This window comes from Colobus angolensis, unplaced genomic scaffold (genome assembly GCF_000951035.1).
Source record: "Colobus angolensis palliatus isolate OR3802 unplaced genomic scaffold, Cang.pa_1.0 Scaffold176, whole genome shotgun sequence".
Classification (NCBI taxonomy): Eukaryota; Metazoa; Chordata; class Mammalia; order Primates; family Cercopithecidae; genus Colobus; species Colobus angolensis.
In genome coordinates, this window is record NW_012114888.1 from 3,239,742 (window position 1) to 3,263,224 (window position 23,483).

The 23,483-nt window shown below is 44.0% G+C and overlaps 1 protein-coding gene across 3 annotated transcripts in view; it reads right to left on the reverse strand.

Moving 5' to 3' along the window:
• Positions 1-664: 664 nt before the first annotated feature.
• SLC9A7 (solute carrier family 9, subfamily A (NHE7, cation proton antiporter 7), member 7) overlaps positions 665-23,483 on the reverse strand; it is a 137,842-nt gene continuing 115,023 nt past the window's right edge. For 2 of the 3 annotated variants that reach the window (XM_011938688.1, XM_011938689.1), the window contains exons 13-16: positions 18,810-18,853; positions 8,225-8,285; positions 5,253-5,358; positions 1,094-1,592 (exon numbers count right to left, since the gene is read on the reverse strand). In XM_011938688.1, the coding sequence (XP_011794078.1) occupies positions 1,341-1,592; positions 5,253-5,358; positions 8,225-8,285; positions 18,810-18,853 (463 nt within the window). In that variant the 3' untranslated portion in view covers positions 1,094-1,340. Of the gene's footprint in view, positions 772-1,093; positions 1,593-5,252; positions 5,359-8,224; positions 8,308-18,789; positions 18,854-22,766; positions 22,827-23,483 lie in introns of those variants that run through there. The other variant, XM_011938687.1, reaches the window with a different exon arrangement.

Here is a 23,483-nt window from a genome sequence, read left to right on the forward strand (position 1 = left end):
TGCCTTCATCAGCTCCAAGTTTGGAATTCTACCCAGTCTTGAGACTACTGTGTTGTATTTCTTTGCAGTTAATTTTTTTGCATTGGGATTTCTTTCCCTCTGAATTCTAGCCTGGTGCCTTGTAGGTTTCTTGCTGCCTTCTCTTCCCCAGATTATAGTATCCTACAAAATGTGGTGTTACTTCTAAACTCACAGTACATATTCAGTCCTAGTGATTATTTCCCTAGGCTGTCAGCTCATATGGCAGCCCTCAAAAGTTGAATGCTGGCTGGGTGCAGTGGCTCACACCTGTAATCCCAGCACTTTGGGAGGCCAAGGCAGGTGGATCACAAGGTCAGGAGTTTGAGACCAGCCTGGCCAACATGGTGAAACCTTGTCTCTACCAAAAGTACAAAAAATTAGCTGGGCATGGTGGTGGGCGCCTGTAATCCCAGCTACTCAGGAGGCTGAGACAGGAGAATCACTTCAATCCGTGAGGCAGAGGTTGCAGTGAGCCGAGACCACGCCACTGCACTCCAGCCTGGGCGACAAGAGCAAAACTCCATCTCAAAAAAAAAAAAAAAAAAAAAGTTGAATGCTTTTTGCAGTGATACCATCATCAGTTTCGAAATACCTCCTTTCCTCAGATTCATTAAAAAATAAGAGTATAACACTATTTGCCTTTGGTTTTAAACATTTCATAACTACTTCTTTATGGATATCACCAGAGAAGGAACTATAATTCTTTGTTCCATGTTGAAATGTTCATGGACGTATTTTCAAATCTTCAGTCTAGAAAAAACACAGGCAGCATCAAGTCAGGAATGCTGATATGAGGTTGCAGTCAAGCAGCCTTCGTTGCCAGAGCCTCCACTCAAATTGCTTTTTCATGTTTTCTGTCCCATTTAACACCAGTTTCCCATAATCCTTGGAGTTCTGATCTCAATTGCCTTCCTTCTCTTTAACTTGATATTTCTATGGTCAGCTTGACTTGCACTGCTGTGTACTGAGATGCAGCCTCTCATGGGAGGAATCCCCCTGCCCAGCACCTGCCTCACCTTGTTCGGATACTGCAGGTGAATGAATTAGGAGACCATTAAAGCATGCTATTTTTTTTGTTTAACTCTGAAACAGTGCACTATGTGAAAAAAACTGGGAATAGGTCTATGTTTGTCTGAATTTAGAGACACTTTTGCCTCACCAACTGCATTGTGAATTAAATTTTAAGTGTTACGATAGCTTCAGACCCCAATAAAATAGAAGAGTTAGTTCAATCTAGTCACTGCCCCACCTCAAACAACACTAGGCCGTCCTCACCCCATCGGGAGCCTACCCCATCGTGTCAGGGTTTGGGGGAAAAGTCAAGCATTATCTTCCAGAGGAAACACTAGGCGGGTGCCCCGGCTCGAAACCTTCTGGTCTCCCATTCCCAGGTCTCGCTCCAGCACTTCCTCCGAGCCGCTCTTCGTTCTCCGGCTGCCCTCCAGACTCGTGGAGGCGGTGTGCGAACTTGAGGAGCCATTTGCAGTCACTGTGCTGTCCCCGTACGTCAATGTCAGGTCGCCTTCGGTCAGGATGAAATCGGAGTCTTCCTCTCTCAGTGGCTCTTGGTTCTGAAAAGTGCAACCAACAACAACAACAACAAAAATGAGAGACTGATATCTTCCAGGTTTGGCACCAACCCTAACCCCAATCCCAACTCCTCATCTGAAAACTGGGGATTATGAAACTTGCCTGCCTTGAGCCTCTAGCGTGGTAACTGGACGTAAACTGTAGAGGGCTAGGCACAGTTGCCAGGACTAGGACTTAGAATACTAGAAAATAGTTCCTGATTTCAATGTCTGACAGCTTGGGGTTAGTGAAAAGGGGAAGAGAGGGAGACTAGCCTGGATTTCCAGCTTCTCAACACACAAAGAAAGGCCAGAGTAGGGTAATTGGGCAAACGTTGCAAACAGGTTTTAGGTACTGTCTTCTCTGGGTAGGCATTCTGGATGGGCCTCCCGCCCTATACAAACCGTCTCCAACCCGTCTTGTTTACATTGGAACTACTCTTTGTCCTAGACAGTAATTCAGGGAAGAGGACAAGCCATAATTAGGATTTCCTCCCTGTTTCCCCTGTCATCTCCCCACAGGAAAACCCTGGTAGGAAGCCCACCCGCCACATCCTCAGGTGGATGAATCAAATGATCGAGGGAGAGCAAAGTCGCAACCACTTGAACTATCAGATGGTAGCAAGAGTGTCGGAGACGGCATGAGGTCAGACAGGACCTTCTTCCTCCAATGGATTTAACCAACAAAACAAGGGGAAGGCCACAACCCAGCTCCCCCGCTGCACTGAGGCCTATTGAGTACTGTGCACTGCCTTCTAGAAGGGCAAACAGTGTCAAATACGCTGGGTAAGCTGATTTTTTTCTCTCCTCTTTCCCACCGACCCTTCAAAGCTGATCTGAAGTCCTGCATCCTCTTATGAGACAGAGTCTCTGGGGTGCCGAACTGGCCTCTCTGACCCCCGCAGTGCCCTCGCGCAGTCACACTGCCCAAGGCCATGGGCAGATTCCCCCAGGTCAGTGCCTGGACTCCCCATCTAGGTGACAAACGCCAAAGGGCAGTGACCTCCTTCTCCACACCTTGGCACCGTCCTCAGTGGTGCTGACCTCATAGTAGGTGCTAAGTGAATGCTGGGTAAATGCACCAGCTAGGGAAGACTCATGGGTTGAGTTTCCTCTCCCAGACTTATTTCTGTGCACTCACTGGCGCCAATCACATACTTGTTTTCTGCATTCTCAGTGATGTCAACTTCTCCACACACAGTCTACAGTGTGACTCCACTTAACTAATGCTTCAGCATTTTTGACAAGCAAGCACGCAACTCCTCTCACTTGCTGCTTCAAATCCCCACTGGAATGAAGCAGGGTGCAAATGCCCAATGAGATAAAAGTCCTGTATTCAGGCAGATGCTCAGAGCACAGTTCTAAAACTTGCTCTAAACTCCCAAATTTCCTCTTTACCAGTGTTTAGAAAGTCCTGAAACTCGATCTGCTTTACAGTAGCCTTCCTTCTTTCTCTTATTACTTTTTGGGATGGAGTTTCACTCTTGCCACCCAGGCTGGAGTGCAATGGTGCAATCTTGGCTCTCTGCAACCTCCGCCTCCCAGGTTCAAGTAATTCTCCTGCCTCAGCCTCCTGAGTAGCTGGGATTACAGGCATGAGCCACTACACCCGGCTAATTTTTGTATTTTTAGTAGAGATGGCAGTTTCACAATGTTGGTCAGGCTAGTCTCAAACTCCTGACCTCAGGTGATCCTCCCGCCTCGGCCTCCCAAAGTGCTGGCATTACAGGCATAAGCCACCATGCCTAGCCAGTAGCTTATGTCTCCCATCCGAACTTCCAGCTCCCGGGGAGTTCACCTTCCCTGTCTCAGCACATCCCAGTTCTCCCATTCATACATGTGCAACATGATTTTGTTCATCTCTGTCAAAATCTCTCTGCCAGGGCTCTTGGCTTCCAGTTTTCAGGGAAATGGTCCTGGCACATATTTTACTGCTTCAAGGTTTGGAGCCATGGAAGCACAAAGGCAAACATGGGACAACTGCAGGTGAGAGTAATTCTGCAAATGAAGGAAAGCCCAGCAAAGCACCACAGAGGAAACCCTGGGCATGAACTATGATGTGGTCCACTTTCACTCTTTGCAGAGGGAAGCAGGGCCTAAATTCATTGATAGGAGAAAACAAGACTGGACGTCAACCCGTTGCATTTGCGAAACTCCCAAGCCCAGACATAGTACCCAAGGAAAGGTCATTCAGAAACAAGGCCATAGTAAAACCCATGGAGGCTGGGCGCGGTGGCTCACGCCTGTAATCCCAGCACTTTGGGAGGCCAAGGAGGGTGGATCACGAGGTCAGGGGTTCGAGACCAGCCTGGACAACATGGTGAAACCCCATCTCTACTAAAAATACAAAAATTAGCCAGGCGTGGTAGTGTGAACCTGTAATCCCAGCTACTCAGGAGGCTGAGGCAGGAGAATCGCTTGAACTGGGGAGGCAGAGGTTGTAGCGAGCTGCGACTGCACCACCGCACTCCAGCCTGGATGACAGAGCGAGACTCTGTCTCAAAAAAAAAAAAAAAAAAAAAAAAAACAGCCATGGAGGGGCCGGGCATGGTGGCTCACACCTGTAATCCCAGTACTTTGGGAGGCCAAGGCAAGTGGATCACTTGAGGTCAGGAGTTTGAGACCAGGCTGCTCAACATGGTGAAATCACGTCTCTACAAAAAATACAAAAATTAGCCAGGCGTAGTGGCACGCAGCTGTAATCCCAGCTACTCGGGAGGTTGAGGCACAAAAATCGCTTGAACCCGGGAGGCAGAGGTTGCAGTGAGCCAAGATGATACCATTGCACTGCAGCCTGGGCAAGAGAGCAAGACTGTCTGAAAAAACAAATGAACAACCCATGGAGAGTGATTCTGACATCAAAGCCTAATAATGTTACATGCAGATGATAAAACCAATCTGCTCCCTTGAATTCTAGATGACAGGATTGACACAAGTTTGTTTTGTTATGCTGAAGGTCTGTATAATCATGTAACTAGCTGTGCAATTAAGTCTGCTATAAAAATGCAGTGAAATCACCATGAAAACACCTGCAAACAACAGTGTGTGGGGATGTGTGCATTTTAAATAACCAGAGGTCATGTTCAAAAGTGAAAGAACATTGTTAGGAAGGTGGATACCACACCTAAGTGGTTTAACGTTAGTGGAAATAATGACTGATGAACATCTTAGAAATCTCCAAATAAACTTGGCAAAGTAGAAAACACCTTTTAGATGGTTGGTAAGAACCATGCAACAGGTGTCAAAAGCCATGAGAACTGCCCAATCTGAGCACTAAACTTTGCAGTGAGCCCCTTCACCTCTGTCAGTTTGGGGTTCCTCCACTGATAATTTTGAAGAGACCCTTTGCTCCCACTGTCTCAGCAGCAGGCCCCACCATGTCTGGAGCTGGCTGAGACCCTAGGCAGGACCCTGGCTAAAAGCAGCAGCAGCAGCAGCAGCAGCAGCAGCAGCAGCAGGACTGAGGGTAATTCTCACTAGAAGCCCAAGTCACTCAGTCTTAGGTTGGCTGTGGGGAGTCACAGCCGAAACATGACCCCCCGAAGCAAACTTGGAGCAAAACTCTGTGGATTTGGAGGCGTAAGTATGATGGTTTCTTCTTCCTATGTAAGACACTGCCCTGGCATGGTGACCAGGACTCCAACCCTGACATGCAGTACTTACATCATACACCTGGGGACTGGTCAGACATCGAGCTAGCAAGCCACACCAGGCAGGGAGCGTGGTGGTTAGTGGGGGGCCGCTGTGTGTGAGGATGGGCTTCAGGTAACTTTAAAATGGGAATTAAGGAAAAATGGCTACAAAGAAAACATATACACAACAAAATGTGCTTAAAAATTGCCCGACATTCCACCCACAAAAACCTTCTTTTCCCCATTTTACTAGTACAATACACAAAATACTTGTAACATGCAACAGTTTGAATCAAAGAGTAAGATACACCCTATCAGCCTTAAATAGTTAACTGTTAACTCTTGGGTTAGTAATTCCCAATTTTCAGTTCAAACGTGTATTTGATTAATTAGAAAGTAGATCCCCCTTCTCCCTCTGTCATGCTGAATGGAAGTTTTGGTTTCAATCAGCATTTCAGCCTCTGACACACAACTGGCTCCAGGCCTTGGAAACAGGAGATAGTGTCCCTGGAGTGGGGAGCTGCAGCCCCTGTGTCCCCTCTGCTCTTGTTCTCTGCATGGATTCCTGTTAAGCCACTCTACCCAGAGGGCAGGTGGTGGAAATGTTGAAGTTACTTGGACAGGACCTTAGGGGTAGCCTGGGGCTACTACAAAGGCAGAAACTGAGACTTGGCAACATCAAATGATTTCAGTAAGGTTACTCAGACTGTAAATCTCTCAACTTCCCATACGGGACCATTCTTCACTCTACCCATAGCTTCTCTCCTAGATGCTAACGCAAGGCTTTTCAACCTCAACACTACTGACATTTAGGGCCAGATCATTCTTTGTTATGGGGGCTGTTCTGTGTATGGTAGGATATTGAGCAGCATCCCTGGTCTCTACACACTACAGATGCCCCTCGACTTATGATGCAGTTACATCCCAATAAGCCCATTAGGTTGAAAATATCATAAGCCAAAAATGCATTTAACACACCTAACCTACCAAACATCACAGCTTAGCCCAGGCTACATTAAATGTGCTCAGAACACTCACATTAGCCTACAGTTGGGCAACATCATCTAACACAAAGCCTATTTTATAATAAAGTATTAAATATCTCATGTAATTTATTACATACTGTACTGAAAATGAAAAACAGGATGGTTGTATGGGTATTCAAAGTATGGTTTCTACTGAACGCAGATCAATTTCACACCACATCGTAAAGTTGAAAGAAATGCAAATTAAAGCCATGATTAAATACCACTACAAACCCAATAGAATGGCTAAAATTAAAAAGACTGACAACACCAAATGCTGGTGAGGATGTGGAGTAACTGGAACTCTCACACACTAGAAGTGACTGTGTAAAGTAGTACCACTATTTTGGAAAACTGGCACTGTCTTCTAAAGTTGAAACCACCCATGCCCTATGACCCAGCAATGTTATTCCTGGGTAGATTACCAAAAAAAATATGTATATGTACATCAAAAGACATGTACATCAATAATAGAATAAATTGTGATATATTTATATAAGAAATACTATGGAACAATGAGAACAAATGAACTAGAACTACACATAACAACATGGCTGTATTATACACATGATGTCAAGCCAAATAAGCCAGACACTAAAATATATATACTATATAATCCTATTTATAGAAAGTTGAAAAACAGGTAAAACTATTAAGTGTTGCTAGAAGTCAACAGAGCAATTACATTTGGGGAGGGGGAAGGAGTAGTAATTGAGTCATGGCATGAGGGGGTTGGCAATTTTGTTTCTTTCTCTTTTTTTTTTTTTGGAGACAGGGCCCAAGTAGCTGGACTACAGGTGTGTGCTACCACACCTGGCTAATTTTTGTATTTTTTGTAGAGACAGGGTTTCATCATGTTGCCCAGGCTGGTCTATAATTCCTGGGCTCAAGTGATCCACCTGCCTTGGCCTCCCAAAGTACTGGGACTAAAGGCATAAGCTACCATGCCCAGCCTTGGTAATTGTGTTTCTTGATTGGTTTGGTGTTAAATGAGTGTGTTTATTTTGTGATAATTTACTGAGCACTTATTTGTGTAGTTTTCTATATATCTGTCATACTTCAATACATTTTTAACATTTTCAGCATCTCCAAAGACCATATATAATAAGCCACCTGCCCATTTGATGACTATGTCAACTTAAGAAACCATGAAGGGTTGGGCGAAGTGGCTCATGCCTGTAATCCTAGCACCTTGGGAGGCTGAGGCGGGCAGATTGCTTGAGCCCAGGAGTTTGAGACTAGCCTGGGCAACATGGCGAAACTCTCTCTCTACCAAATATACAAAAAATTAGCTGGGCATGGTGGCATGCACCTGTGGTCCCAGCTACTTGGGAGGCTGAGGTGGGAAGATTGCTTGAGCCCGGGAGGGGAAGGTTGCAGTGAGCCGAGTGCACCACCACACTCCAGCCTGGGCAACGGAGTGAGACCTCATCTCAAAACAAAACAAAACAAAACAAAAAAACCAAGAGGGTTTAAGATTTTGGTTTTTAATTTTCACTTGAGACCAAGTGAATCTACAGGAACAGGCTTTGCCCTGCATGTGGCCCAGTTATGCCAATGTCAGATCATACAAGATCAGACTTGGCCAAGTTCATCCAATAAGAATTATCCTCCCCATATAGATTAACAGCTGAAGTTCTACTTCCTTTTCTGAACACAGCATGATTCATTGTGTAATTTTAATCTAATCACCTAAAAAGGCATAGTTCCCTGGACACAAAGCTCTTCAGAACTACATGAGTCTACCAGGTTGTGGGGTAATTATTCTAAGGATATGCAAACATTCCTCTTGGCCAGAGAGATACTCACCAGGACTACCCATGGTTGAATGCTCAATGCACATGTTCCATGAGAGGACGAACTATCCCTGTCCCAAGCATGCATCTGTCCTTATTTATCAGGTGTCATTCACCGACAATTCAACAAGATTTCATCCCCAATGTTTCACTGACACAGGGGATGCTACTTAAAAGGATACTTGTGATCAAAGCTGTACCACAGCCTGAATATCCATGCGCTCTCCTGTTTTGTCCGGTTTCCTCTGGCAGAATCTGGGCCGTCCTAGGAACAAACAAGAGGGCACATGCTTAGTTGTACAAAAGGGATCTCAAAGAAAGGGGAGAAAAAACTTTTAAAATAACTTGTAAAGCTCTGGAGCTCACAGTCAAACATCGCATGTCAGCAAAGTTTCAAAGATATATTGGGAGGTAGCATTTGAGCAGAAATTAAATAAACTCAAAAGGCAGAAAAACAGTCTCCAAAGTACAAAGGCTGGGTTATGTCTGTGGATAGCTCAAACTCAATATGGAACAACATTTGTTTTGGCATTTTTATTGCAATTTTCCTCGAAGTATCTTTCAGCAGATTAATTACCCTAAAATAGTCTAGATCCTAACAGGCCAAAATTGATTTATAGAGAATATTTTTAAAAGCTTTTTTAAAAGCAACTTTCCAACCCCCATCCCCAAAGTAGGCCTGTGGAAACCACATTTTGTTGAGTATCCTGACAAACTAGTTAAGGCTTCTCTGTGGTCCTCACCCAGGGACCTACACTGTGCTCCAGGTGGTAAGGTACTTGTTTCCCCACCAGTTTTAGGAAGGTGGGATCAGTGAGCAGGGGAAACGAGCTCGAACTAACAATTCTGTTATTTTATCTACCCTCAAGTAGCAAGTTCCTTGCTACTCTCATGCCCTTCCGATTTAAACATCCCCACCATGTAACTTTCAAAATAACCTGCAAAATCAAACATTCATTTAAGGTTTAGGAAATCTGTTCTGTGCAAGTATCAGAAGTAGCACAGTTAATATAAAACTCAGATTGACTGCAGCAATTTGAGGGTACTACTGGGGCTCTGCAAGCACAGACTGCTTGTGAAGCTGTTATTATCATCATTCTCTTTAATATTACAGGGAGAGGCAACTCCGCAAGTGAGGGACAACTGACAATCACCAAATACAACTTGAACCAAAATTACAAGTAGTTTTAAATCATGGCGAGTGTAAATTCTACCTGCAATGGCAACACCAATAATTAATCAAAGATCTTTGAGAAGCACATAGACAAAAAGGAGAGAAATTAGCAAGCACTATTTATTAATACACTCCTAAAGTTTCCAACCGCAAAGATATTTTTAAAAACTGAATCCCCTCGGTATTTCAGGAATGTTTAGTGATGGATATGGAAATAGCTCAGTTAAATGGGCCCTTCTGTGATTCGGGAAATAGAAACAAGGAGAGACTCCAGAGACCAATCTGATTTTACGTTTTTATAAATCATGTGGAAGAGAGAGAGCACAGAAATGCCTCCATTTGCAGGGTGACTGATTGCTAACCCAATGACAACTCTGGGAAGATTCCAAAATGTGACATGACTGAGTAGAAAAGTAGCAGATGACTTTTTTGATAGGCAGATAAATAATGGAAAAAATTAAATGGTTCTTTATAAAGTAATACGCTCTAAGCTCTCAGTTCTAAGTGCCTGTAGAATTTTACTAAGGAAAAAGCACAAAGATAAACATCATCAGGAAGGATACTATAAACCATCAGGCACAAAATGACTCCCCCAAAGTCAGTTTCTTCTACTTCTTCCCTTAAATCAGTGATGAAAACAATGAATCCTACTCTGTCATCTTAACCTCTGCAAAACCACAAAGCATTTATTATCACCGGACTACTTAATTTCTTGCCATTTAATCTCAAGAAAGCTACAAGAACCCCTGAACTTAAATTAAAAAAAAAAAAAAAAAAAAGAAAGCTACAAGAGACTTATATAAGCCCCAAAAGAGACAATTAAAATGAGTAAAGCAAGGGAATGGCTTCTATTTGACAGCAAACTAACAAAAGGTCTTCTCAGGCTACTGAAAGATATGCCTGCAATCCATGAATAAGATAAAGTGACCTCAGACTCCACAGCAAATCCCGAAATGTAAGAAACTAAGAGCCAACGCTTAGAGGCTACAAGGGGTAAATTCAGGACAAATCAAAAGTGTAACTTTGTGAAAAGGGTGTTAAACAACTTCTTATTCCAAGAGATGGTGCCAGAAGCATGATTAGGTACAGGAAGAACTTAGATAAATCCACATATGGTGGCTTTGGGGAAATCAGGGCAGTTCTGTGAGACAGAACTAATTTTTTAAAGCTGACCCAGAAGACAAGCAACAAATGAATGCTTCATGACATGATTGGGGCTGCCATCACAGAGAAGCCATTGATAGCCCTTCCTGTGGGTCACTGTGGGAACAGGCGGAGCCTCCTTCCTGGCTGCACTTGGCGACTCTTGGATTTTCCATTCCTGTGCTGTCCACAGAAAAAGCAGACTTGCTCTCTCAACTCGTCTCTCCTCAAAACCTGGGTTCACACCTCATGTCTTTAGCTCAGGCAACTTCTAGAGCCTGGAGCATTCTTTTTTCCTCTCACCTTCTCCCACCCAGAACACCTACCTGGCCAACCTCTATTCATCTTTCAAGCCTGTGCAGAAGCACAGCTTCTCTAAGAAATGTTTCAAAAGCAACACAGCACTCTAAGAAGTGTAGGTGTGGATATCACAGGCTCTCTCAAGAGACTATCTGGGTCCTGACTGTGCCGCTGCCATTGCCTTGCTGTGTGACTCTGGGCAAGTTACCTAACCTTTCTGTGGTTCAGGATCCTCATCTGTAAACTGGAAATATTAATAATTACCTACCTCTAGGGGCATTATGAGGCTGGAATGTTGTGATAGAACAAGAAATATATATCTGGTTTTTGTCTGACACAAAACTCCTAAAACCCTTGGAATTTCCTGAGTAGATGGGGTGGGAGGAACATCTTTTTTATTAATAATAAGCTCCTTTCAAGCACACCTGAATTTATGCTAATAAGGTGACTCTTGAAGGGACACTGATTGCCAGAGAAGCCAACCATGTAATTAGAGGATTGGAACTTTTAGCTCCATCCCAACCTCCTGGGAGGGGAGGACTGGGGATTGAGTTAATTATCAATGGCTACTGATTTAATCAACCATGCCTATGTAATGAAACCTCCATAAAACCCTAAATGACACAACTTGGAGGGCTTCCAAGTTGGCGCCACATACTCCCATCCCCATCCTTTGCACTATGCATCTCTTCCATTATGCTATTCCTGAGTCGTATCCTTTCTAACAAACTGGTAATGGTCAAAGTTGTGCTCTGCGAGTCATTCTAGCAAATTATCGAACCTGAGGAGGGGGTGGGAACCCCCCTATAGCCAGTCAGTCTGAAGTACAGGTCACGACCTGGGACTTGCAACTGGTGTCTGAAGTGGGGAGAGTCTTGTGGGACTGAGTCCTTAACCTATGGAATCTGATGCTAACTCCAGGTAGGTAGTGAGTTAAACTGTAGGAGGTCCAGTTAGTACTCATTGGGAATTGGAGAACTGGCTGGTATAGAAAAAGACCTTACATATTTGGCATTACAAGTGTTGTGAATGTAGAGAAAAAAGGTTTTATTTTAGAACTGTAAAAGATTTTTCATTTAAAGAACTTAGGATGGTGTCTGATATGTGGCAGGCACTCAACAAATATTGACTCATTATTGTTTGCCATGTGACTTTTTGTGCTGATTAAATATTTGTGAAATAACCCAGAATCTGGCATATAGTTAGAGCTCATATTACTAATTAAGTTCATTTCCAAAGACTGGATATGTCATTTCAAGCACATATTTGTTTGGGGGGAAAAAAAAGCCTAGTCATTAACATCATTTGGCTATCTTGTGTGGCTTTTTACACAAGGAATTTTCATCTTTTTACTGCCATTATTAATAGAGAAGCCCCTTCAAGAAAATACCACCAACCCTGCTTATTACCATTTTTTGAGCATGTAACAATGAGTTCTATTTCTTCTGCATTCACTAAGCACCTACTATGTGCCAGGCACCATGCTGGGTGCTGGAAACACAAAGAGGAATATAACTTAGCACCTGGCCCTCAAGAAGCACTCTTTCCAGAAGGTGAAGGTGGCGGGGGTTGCGGTGGGGGTAGGGGTAGGGGAGACAGACAAATACATATTGACTGACAAATGTAATGAAGAAAAAGAAAGCTGATTAAAGAACTGGGGAATAGCAAACAGTGCTATTTTTGAAATGCTTTTTCTAGAATGAATGCATAATGATATCTGTGTGGAGTTACATTTCATTCCATTCTTACATAATATTACAAGATGTTTTAAAAAGTTAAGGTCATTACACTAGTAAGGACAGCTTACTTTTTTTTTTTTCAGGGATGGAGCATGTGGTAGGCAGAATAATGGCCACCTCACCAAAGCTTTCTACAGCCTAATCCCTGGAGCCTGTTACACTACCTGGCAAAAGGGACTTTGTGGATGGACTTAAGGTTATCCTGGTAGGCCCAGTACAATCATGTGGGCCCTTAAAAGTGGACAAGGAGGGCCAAGCATGTAATCCCAGAGCTTTGGGAGGTTGAGGTGGGCAGATCACTCAAGGTCAGGAGTTCAAGACCAGCCTGGCCATCATGGTGAAACCCTGTCTCTACTGAAAATATAAAAATTAGCTGGGCGTGGTGGCGTACACCTGTAATCCCAGCTACTCAGGAGGCTGAGGCACAAGAATTGCTTGAACCTGGGAGGCGGAGGTTGCAGTGAGCTGAGACCATACCACTGCACTCCAGCCTGGGCAATAGAGCAAGACTCTCTCAAAAAAAAAAAAAAAAAAAAAAACCACACACACACACATACACAAAATGACAAGGAGGGCAAAAGAGTCAGAGGAAGCAATGTAGTAGAAGAAAGGGCAGGAGAGATTCAGAGCTTGACAAAAACTCGCTCCACTGTTGCTGGTTTTGCAGCAAGAACACATGGAACTGAATTCTACTGACAACCTGACAACCTGAATGAGCCTGGAAGTGGCTTCTCCCCAGAGCTTAGGCTTGCCAACACCTTGAAAACCTGGAAGCAGAGAAACCAGCTGAGCCCACCAGATACCTGATCTACTGAACTGTAAGGATGACAAAACTGCATTGTTTTGGCTGGGCATGGTGGCTTATGCCTATAATCCCTGCACTTTGGGAGGCCAAGATGGGTGGATCACTTGAGCCAAGGAGTTCAAGACCAGCCTGGCCAACACGGCAAAACCCTGTCCCTTAAACAAACAAACAAACAAACAAACAAACAAACGCTATTGTTTTAAGTCACCAAATTTGTGGTAATTTGTTACAGGAGTCACAGACAACTAATACAGAGCAGAGGAGTAAGTAAATGATGTCACTTGATTTGGGCCTGATATGCTTTTTTTCTTTTTCGGAGATGGAGTCTCGCTGTGTCACCCAGGCTACAGTGCAGTGGCGTGATCTCAGCTCACTGCAACCTCTGCCTCCTGGGTTCAAGCGATTCTCCTGCCTCAGCCTCCCAAGTAGCTGGGATTACAGGTGCCTGCCACCATGCCCAGCTAATTTTTATAGTTTTAGTAGAGACGGTGTTTTGCCATGTTGGCCAGGCTGGTCTTGAACTCCTGACCTCAGGTGATCCACCTGCCTCAGCCTCCTGAAGTACTGGGATTACAGGCATGAGCCACCACACTCAGCCTGAGCCTGATATGTTTTGGCTCTGTGTCCTCCCCCATAAGTCTCATCTCAAGTTGTGATCCTAAGTGTTAGAGGTGGGGCCTGGTAAGAGGTGGCTGGATCATGGGGGTAGACTTTACCCTTGCTGTTCTTGTGATAGTGAGTGAGTTCTCACGAGATCTGGTTAAAAGTGTGTGGCACTTCCCCCTTGCTCTCTCTCTCTCCTGCTCCGCTATGGTAAGACGTGTTTGTTTCCCCTTTGCCTTCGCTATGATTGTAAGTTTCCTGAGGCCTCCCAGCCATGCTTCCTGTACAGCTTGCAGAACTATGAGTCAATTAAACCTTTTCTTCATAAATTACCCAGTCTCAGGTAGTTCTTTATAAAAGTGTGGGAATGGACTAATACAGGGCCTTTGTTATATCATTGGGATAATGGGACCAATATTTCTCAGCAGAGGGTAATAAGAGGGTTTAGAAACGGAATCAGCCAGGCACAGTGGGCTCATGCCTGTAATCCCTGCATTTTGGGAGGGTTAAGATCACTTGGCCCAGGAGTTTGAGACCAGCCTGCGCAACAAAGCAAGATCCTGTCTCTACAAAAATATTTTATAAATTAGCTTGGTGAAGTGGCACACTCCTGTGGTCCTAGCTACTCAAGAGGCTGAGGGAGGAGGATCCCTTGGGCCCAAGAGGTCAAGACTGCAGTAAGCTGTGATTGTACCACTGCACTCCAGCCTTGGCATCAGAGGGAAACCCTGTCTCAAAACAAAATGAAAAAATATCGGAGTCAAGTCACTGACCATGATACACAGATAGTTTTCTTCCCTGCTTAAAACTCTCCAGAGCTATGCATTGCCTATATCAGGGCTTTTCTAATGGTAAAATGTACACACATTCCCTGGAGACACTGTTAAAATGTAGATTCTGCTTCAGTGGGGCTGCTGAGGCCTGAGGGTCTCCACTATCTTGCTTCTGCCACTCTCCACCCTTGCCCTTTATCACCTTGTCATCAAGCCCTTCAGGATGCAGATTCATCTATCTTGTTGCAGATATTTTCCCAGAACCTGAAAGTATGTCTGAAACAGAACAGGTGCTCAATAACTATTTGTCACATAAATGAATAAACTGATCTTGACTCTGAGTTTTTAGAAAACAGAAAAGGAAGAGCAGAAAGGGAAATCAGGGGCCAAGGGAGGCATTTGGAAGCACAAAAAAAATGGAGGGGGGGCGGTCACAGAGTAGCAATTGGAGGAAAGGCACCTCTGCAACTGTTTGAAGTTAAAGGTTTAGGTGACAGATTTACGGGTGTCAGATTTCAGCCTGGAGAAACAAAAACAAAAACAAAACAAAACAAAAAAACGAGGAGAACCCAGAAACAAATGATTCTAACTTGCTCAGAAAGTCATATATGAACGCAACTATAAACTGCTGATTTTCTACAGTTTTCACTACATACACACAGACACACACACATATGTGTACATATACACAGGCACTGGTGGTTTCCCTTCCTCCACACTCCATTAATATCTGGCTTGTGACCTTGTCCTGTTGATATGGTAAAACTGGGATAAATTCAGATTCACACTCTCAGCTGCTCCAAAGTGGCCTCATCAATGAGTGCTCTTCTGTAAACTCAGGGAAGGAAGTGAATGATGTGTCTGCATGTGCCGCCAACAGAAATCTCAGCTGTCTGGTCTGGCATGAAAAGTCCCCCTGTTTAATGGGGTGGGAGGCCACCCCCAGGGCTGGGCAGCTTGCCTCCAGCTGGGGTTGTTTTTGTTTTGGTTGCGAAGTCACCAAGACCTCCAGAGAAACAAAGCAACTGAGTTTTTTTGGTCTTGTTTTGTTCTAATGAGTCAAACTTGCCAGGGACACAAAGCTGAAGTCTGCCCACAATATTTTTATGCTTTCCCCACATGAAGCAAAGTCCTGGCCAACAGCTCCCTTCCTTTTCCCACATGAGCTAATATTCTGTAGCTCCCTAGCCATGACTCTGTTTATAGCCTTGGGCTTCAAGACCAGCGAGGAGAATTGTGCTCATTATAAGACATGCCTTCCCGTCAAATGTCACTTTTTTGTTTGTTGTTTTTAGGACGATCATTTAGAAAATGAGGTAAAGAGAACTGCCCTTTTTTTCTCTGGTAGAGAACAAACATCTGGACTTTCCCTACCTCTGAGTTCAGTTTCATGACAACACTGAGCATGTGACCTGGATCTATTTCAGGGAAAACTGCAAGAACCCAGGGTTTCACCCAAAAATGAGAAGCCCATTTATTTCTGTTTTCCTGTTTCTCATGACCACAGCGTGCACCGAACCCTGCTGTTAGTGGCTCGCTAGAATGAGGAGGTCAGACCAGGAGGAACTGGAGAAATAAGGTCCTCTCTGCACAAGGGCGTGAGTCATTTCTAAGAGGGTGTCCTGGAGAACCAAGCTTGAAGTTTGCATGTTTTCCCCCATATGACAGCAATCTTGAAAACCTTTCAAAAGGTCAGTGGAACTGACTTTGAGGGGCCCTCTGCATGACTGTGTGTGAGGTTTGGAAGGAAGGAGGTCAGGGGGAAGCTGTGACACAGCTTCTGGCTAGGGCTGTGGCAAACAGGGTGCCATTAGGAGTGCAGCGTGAGTGGCTGCCAGCCCATTCACAACACCACATGTGCGGTGCTCTCAGCCCAAGGGGCCCTCTAGGAGCTAACAGGAACACTGAGTTCATCCATCCAGGCCCATCCAGGGAGGTTCCTGAGACTCACTCCACCTGGGAGCGGGGGCTATTTTAGCTGTCACTGTATGGACTAAATACAAGAACCCTCAGCACTTTGGACCTGCTGCTTTCTCACTCAAACATTTCTACAGAAAAGTGACAGTAAGCTTGTTACTGAATCTAATTACAAGCCCAGTGTTCCCAATGTGCGGGGCTTATGTGATACACAGTAAGTTCTACTACATGACCAGCCAAATCCTTTCACTTATTTCCTGTTACAGATGCTTGAATGCAGAGGTAGGAGCAATGGGAAACAGCAAAGGGGGTGGGGATGTTTTGAATGGTCCGGAGCAAGATGAAACCTCTCCAAATCTTACGCTCCAGCTGCTATTGGCCTTTTTTTCTTACAAAATTAATGTAGACTGGCCACAGTTCTGTGGAGGACGCTTTAGAATAGGGCAGCCATAGCCTACCAGAGCCATTATCTTCCCTTTGGTGAAATAAGGACGTACATCATGTTTTCCCCTGGGGTTTTCTCAGGATGCATTTCAAGATCTCCCAAACTGTTATACTCTAAATTAGCTTCAAGGTGCTCAGTTCTTGAACTCCTATTTTCTAAAGTCCTTAATCAAAGCTAGAGTCAAACAGCAAATTTTCAGAGAACTTCTCATTGAGACCACATGTTCCCAATTGACATAATGGCCAATTCTAAGATCATCTCAAAGGTCTTCTGGAGCTCATTAAAGTGGGCGCCAAATCTCCAATGAAGCTTATTGAAAACTCTTCCCAAAGTGTCTAGAACTTTCCAGGTCATGGCTTTGTGTCCCTTGAGCAGGGACCTAGAATGGACATCAATGCTATAAATGCCTTATCAGGCTGTGGCCACCCTTAAAGAGAAAGAAACCACAAAAGGCTACAGTGGCACCCCATCGACCCCCACACAGCACCACATTTTGCCAGCCTTATTAAATCTGATTTAGTAGATGGAATCATTTAGAAGATACTATGGAATCTGAAGTCTGCTGCAGACTGGATTTAGGATTAAGTGCAATGATGAGTCAGATTCAAAACTGACTGGAAAAAAAAGAATAGGGTTTCATGGACAACATACACACGTGGTCAGTAAAGCTGGCTGTTGCACATTGCACCTCTCATTCCCTCATCCACCCAACAAACACCTATCTGGTTCCTGTATGTGCCAGCCACTGTGCTCAGCACTGGTCATTCAATGCTGAATGACATAGTTATTGACTCCCAAGGTCAAAGAATATATTGGTAACACATTTCTGCCCCTATCATAACTCTCCTTTCCCCACCTTGCCTGCCCAGGTCATGCTGACCTGGGTAAAGAGCCAAACCTAGAGACAAAATCAGCCCAACAGCTGCACAACAGGGATGATATGGCAACCTCAAATCTTGTCTGCAAATTTGTTGATACTCTTCCCATCCAGAGGTTATGGTCTCTATCCCCTCCCATTGGATCTGGGCTGGTCTTAGGAATGCATTTCTAAGCAATAGAAAGCCATGGAAATGATGCTGTAGAACTTCTAAGATTCGTTCAGAAAAGGTGATATAGCCTCTACTTTGCTTGCTGGGACACTTGCTTTTGGAACCCTGAGCCATGATATAAGAAATCCAACTACCCAGCAGCCACCATGCTGGCAGGCAGCTCAGGCCACATGGAAAAGCCCTGCATAGACATTCCTGTCAGAGGTCCTTGTGGTTGGGTCCTTCCAGCCCAGGTGCCAGACATATGAGTAAATGAACCTTTGCATGATTCCAGCCCCAAGCTCCTGGTTTTCCCACCTGAGACCCTGGACTTCATGGAGCAAAGGCAAGCCGTCCCTACTACGCCCTTTCCAAATTCCTCACCTAGAGGATCCCAGGCCCTGGAGGAACAGGAATGCCTTCAGGCACCTGATGGCTCTCCTTTCTTCCTCAGATCCCTGGACTGGAGAGTCAAATCGTATTGCTCTCTTTCTCCTGGGCACCACTGATACACTCAGAACCAGTTGTAGAACCAATATCCACTATTGAAAAGTGGGGAGTCAGGACCCTTTCTGGCGAGCTCACACCTTTCATAACGTTGATTAAGAACACATACCCTGGGGACAAATCCTGGCTCCATCACTTACTCTGAGATGACTCAAACTCCCAAACTTCAGCTTTTAATCTGCAAAATGGGGAGAGCAGTACATACTTCATAAGGCTGTTGTCAGGATCACAATGAGGGAATCTAGGTAAAGTGCCTGGCATGTGGCGAATGCTCCAATGTCTTCCCCGGGAAGAAGCATTTCTTGTGACTTACCCCTTGTAAGACTTGAAAGCTGTCATTGTTGGGTGGTGGGTCTTGATCAGGGTCAACACCAACTCTGAAAGTTACCAGGGAGAAAGACAAAGAGAAAAACAGAGGGTATTAGCTTGGCCCATGGTAGCCATGCAGGCTGCAAGTAACCCAGAGGCTGACCATCTTCCCGAAGCATAAGGAGTGGTTAGCTAAAAGGTGAGGAAGGCTGTCATGCAGAAGTCATGAGAAAGAGGTTGCATACCACTTCAGATCCCAGAGAGTCAGAGGGGCAATGAATCCCATGTGCTTCCACTCTAAGCAAGGCCTCCGGAACACAACACATGCTGGAAACTGTCCACTTGCTTTTCTGCACCAGGTGGTCCCAGTTATCAAAATGTGGATCTCACTGCACTGGGCCCTTCCTCTGTGCTGCTTCCTCACTTCTGCCCTGGTCTGCTTTAATTTCCCTAACATTTTGTTCTCAACTTTTTCAAATATACAGGGAGATGCTGAAAGACTTTAGCGTGAACCCCTATATACCCACCATCACTAGATTCTACCATTAACATTTTACTGTATATTCCTTATTACCTATCTATCCATTTCTCTATCACCCATCTTACTTTTTCTTTGGATGCACTCAGATAAAGTTGCAGATATCAGAATACTTCCCCTAAATACTTCACATGCATGATTGACAAAGTGTCTCTCCTTGACCAAACTTTCGTCAGGCTCCTAGGAATTTACTTCCCAACTAGGCACTGACTTTTGGGCTTCCATGTCCATCTCAGCATAACCCAATTTTAGCAAGAGGCTTGCTAAGTTGGTTTGGCCAGAACCCAACATCTGATTGGGTTCTTCATCCCCCCACAATCCCTCAGGTGATGTCTGATGGTCTAAGTTGGTTTGGCCAGAGCCCAACATCTGAATGGCCTATCCCCAACATCTGATTGGGTTCTTCATTCCCCCATAATCCCCCAGGTGATGTCTAATCCCCTTCGCCTGTCTTCAGCAAGAATCCTGTTGGGTCAGTTTAGCCAGAATCCCCCTTGCCCCTGATGTTTCCTCTCAGTACTTCTCCATCCACTGACCCCTGTTCCTCTCCCCTGCTGCAAAACCCCATCACAGTGGTCCCTATACCAATCGTGATGGTCCTGAACAACATCTGCCTTACTGTTTTAATATATATCAGAATAATATTTTCTTTAACAATATCATTAACTAGAGTCCTGACCTGCTTTCAATCCTGGTGCCCCTATACCCTCTTGCATCAAGATAGCCTTGAGAACTCACACATTTGAGAGCAACAACTAAAGCCAGAAACAAAAAGCAAAATGGCAAGACTGATTTATAACAAAAACTATAAAAGCACCAGGGCAGTTGTCTTGGCTTAGTAACATACTGACTGGCACTCTATGCATCTGGTAATTTTTTTTTTATCCTTGCACCTTCCTCATTCTGAGGCAGGAAACTGTGCCATGGATGACATGGATAACACTCAGAAATGGGGGAGAGAAAAAAGATGCCAGGAAAATCCTACATCTGCCATGGAATTTCCAATCTTCACTGCAGCCACTTGGTATCAACCAAGTCTGAAATGCAGCCCAAACTCCTGACAGCAGAGAACCTAAAAGGACCTTCTGGGCCCTGCCACAGACAGAGGAGTGTGGGAAGGCCCTTGGAGTCTCTTGGAAGGCCTTGCTACTGATATAAGCGCAGAACAGGAGATTTCTAAGAAAGGAAACAAAGAGCTGCTTCTCAGCTTGCTACTGCTTAAAAAAAAAAAAAAAAAAAAAAAAAACAGATCGGGGCCGTGAGACACAAATAATATTCTGCACTTTTTTCGCCTTTTCAAGGCTGTTTACTTCAGGGCGATTTAGTAATTACTTTTCTGGCAGGGTTGAGGCCTCTTGGACCAATCCCCAAGGATGACACCAGACCTTGTGGCTTCCTACAAAGAGCCCCACCCTTGGGGCAGAGCCCAGAACCAAACTAGTCTCTGGGAAGAGGAGGTAAATGAATGGGCCAGGGTGTTTTGGTGTGGAACCGGGCAGCAAGAAAGAACAAGCACAGGATTTTTGTTTTGTTTTTTTTTTTTTTTGAGAATTTTTTTGAGACAGAGTCTCACTCTGTCACCCAGGCTAGAGTGCAGTGGTACGATCTTGGCTCACTGCAACCTCTGTCTCCTAGGTTCAAGCCATTCTCCTGCCTCAGCCTCCCGAGCAGCTGGGACTATAGGCATGTGCCACCATGCCTGGCTAATTTTTGTATTGTTAGTAGAGACGGTGTTTCACCATGTTGGCCAGGCTGGTCTCGAACTCCTGACTTCAGGTGATCTGCCCACCTTGGCCTCCCAAAGTGCTGTGATTACAGGCATGAGCCACCATGCCTGGCCCAGGCACAGGATTTTAATTGCAGCTTTAAAGCCTCAGAAGACTTTAGGGTCCCCCAACTTTCTGAAATTTTAGTGTCAGGTCACTGTCCACTTTATGTATCTCTTTCCTGATCTGGTATAATGCTTTTGATCCAGGACACAGGAACTTTTTTATGCTGTTTTATTAGATCTTATTTTAGCATTCCCCTGATATATCAGGGCTAAGTTCATAAGAACACAAATGACAGCCTTTTATTCCAGAATGGGCAGAATTATCTTTATTTTTATTAGGAAGTAGACAAATGTGGACACCGCACACTAAATGAAAAAATAAAGCAAGCAAACTGATGTGCTCATTCTGGAATGAATAAATACCCAAAATTGATAATTTCTCTGCTGGTATAATTTGTCCATTCTGATTAACAGATAAAACACCATAAAATCTTGGAAAGGTTAGAAGTATTCTATTTTAATTAATAATTTTTTCTAAAAAACAATCCCTGAATGGTCAAGGTTTTGACTAATTTGAGGAATATGAGACACACATCTTCATATAACACCTTGACCACCATATCATAATCTGAATTTGCTCATGTCCCAAGTCTAATAACTTACACTTTGCCTGAAGGACTTTCCTTCTTGAAGGCATGCTTCAAAGGAAAGGGTTTCCTCTGCAATTTAGCTGGTATCAAAGTCAGTCTCCAAAAATGAACATGTGTGTGTAGAAAGAAGTCTGACTTCAGTGAGCTTAAATACTTAAGTAATTTCATGTGAGTCATTACAGTGCACATATGGGGCCTGGTGATATCCCAAGACCCATGTCCCACTGCTTTCACCACTGCCCTCAAGGAAGTGAAATATTCTCACAGTGCTGAGAACAGAGTTGAAGCCTATTTTGCATTTGATTTATCTATCAGCACCGAGAATCAGATCAGGAAGAAAACATGCCAATTAGAGAAACAGAAAGGAAAGAAGAAACATTAAAGTTTGTACTTCGCTTGCCCAGACACCACCACCCTTGAGCATAGTTATATCATAAACTTGGAAGGATACTAAGAAACAAACTGCATTAGAGGGCTCTTTATCTTTTTGGTTAAACATTATTCATACCTTCTGGTTCACCACGACAAGGCACAAGTACACAAATATGTATTCTGAAAAACTAAAACAGCAGTGATATTTAATTAAGATGGTGTAAGCCTTACCCCAGTCATGGTTGAAATATGAGAATTCTAGTTCTCTTTATGAATTAAGAGCCTTATTTACTAGATCATAAGCAGGATTTTGTGGGGAAAGTGTGGCTCTGAAAATGAGCTGCTCTTAACACTAAGCTCAGTTGTACAAAAAGGAAACACTTGACAACTCAGGCTTTGTGTTGGCAATACAGTGCCTAAATCTGGGGAAAGCAGACAGAATCCCAAGAACACTGACACATCAATCAGCCCAGAGGAGGGGTGGAAAAAATGATTAGAATTGACTCAACCTTTTGCACCTTTACTAAAAGGGGTGGGGGTTGGCATATGCAGGAAGGAAGAGAAAAACAGTGTAAAGAGAAATATCTGAGGTTAGAAAGAGGAGAAAAGCCAGGCCCGGTTAATTTTTTCTGAGGATGCCCTTGTGTCACCTGAAGTACTGCCAGTGGTGTTCGTTCTGGTCCTCTTCGGAGGGCTCCTCAACGCCAACTCTGGGCAGCAGAAGAAGGGAATGTGAGTGTGACAGGGACAACAGGAGAGCCAGGAGCTCTGGGCAAATGATCTGGACCACGTCCATGAGAGAATATTTCTCACTTTCAATATAAATCCATATCCTCTCTTAAACTGTCCCCATCCTCTAAGACCCAGAGAGGCTGAGAGGCCACTAAATTTAAATTTAAAGCAGCAATATCAGGAGCCAGGTCAAATGAGGATTGATCAGGAATGAGGATGAGCCTCTCAAAATATAATGTAATAAAATCAGAGGATGAAATACACCTCATAGAAAACAAATTTACATATTTTTTTTGCAAATTCATCTGTTTATAAAGCAAGATACCAAAAATAGAAAAAAAGAAATTGTTGCTTAAATGTTACACATATTTAAAGTGTTTACATATATTTTTATACATATTTGACAGAAAGAACAAAAAGCATGATATTATTGAAAAACAGCAACAATACTTAAGAAGACAAAGATGGTCTTTTTTTTCAGACAAGCACACCATGTTGTACATAGGATCAACCTGAAAGTCGGGAACCTCGCTTCTGCTACTCTCTTTAGCTTGTAGCCTTTTGAGTTGACATGGTCCACCTTCACCTTCCTTAATAATTTCTGGGTTACTAAGAGTGCATCTGAATCTTACTAT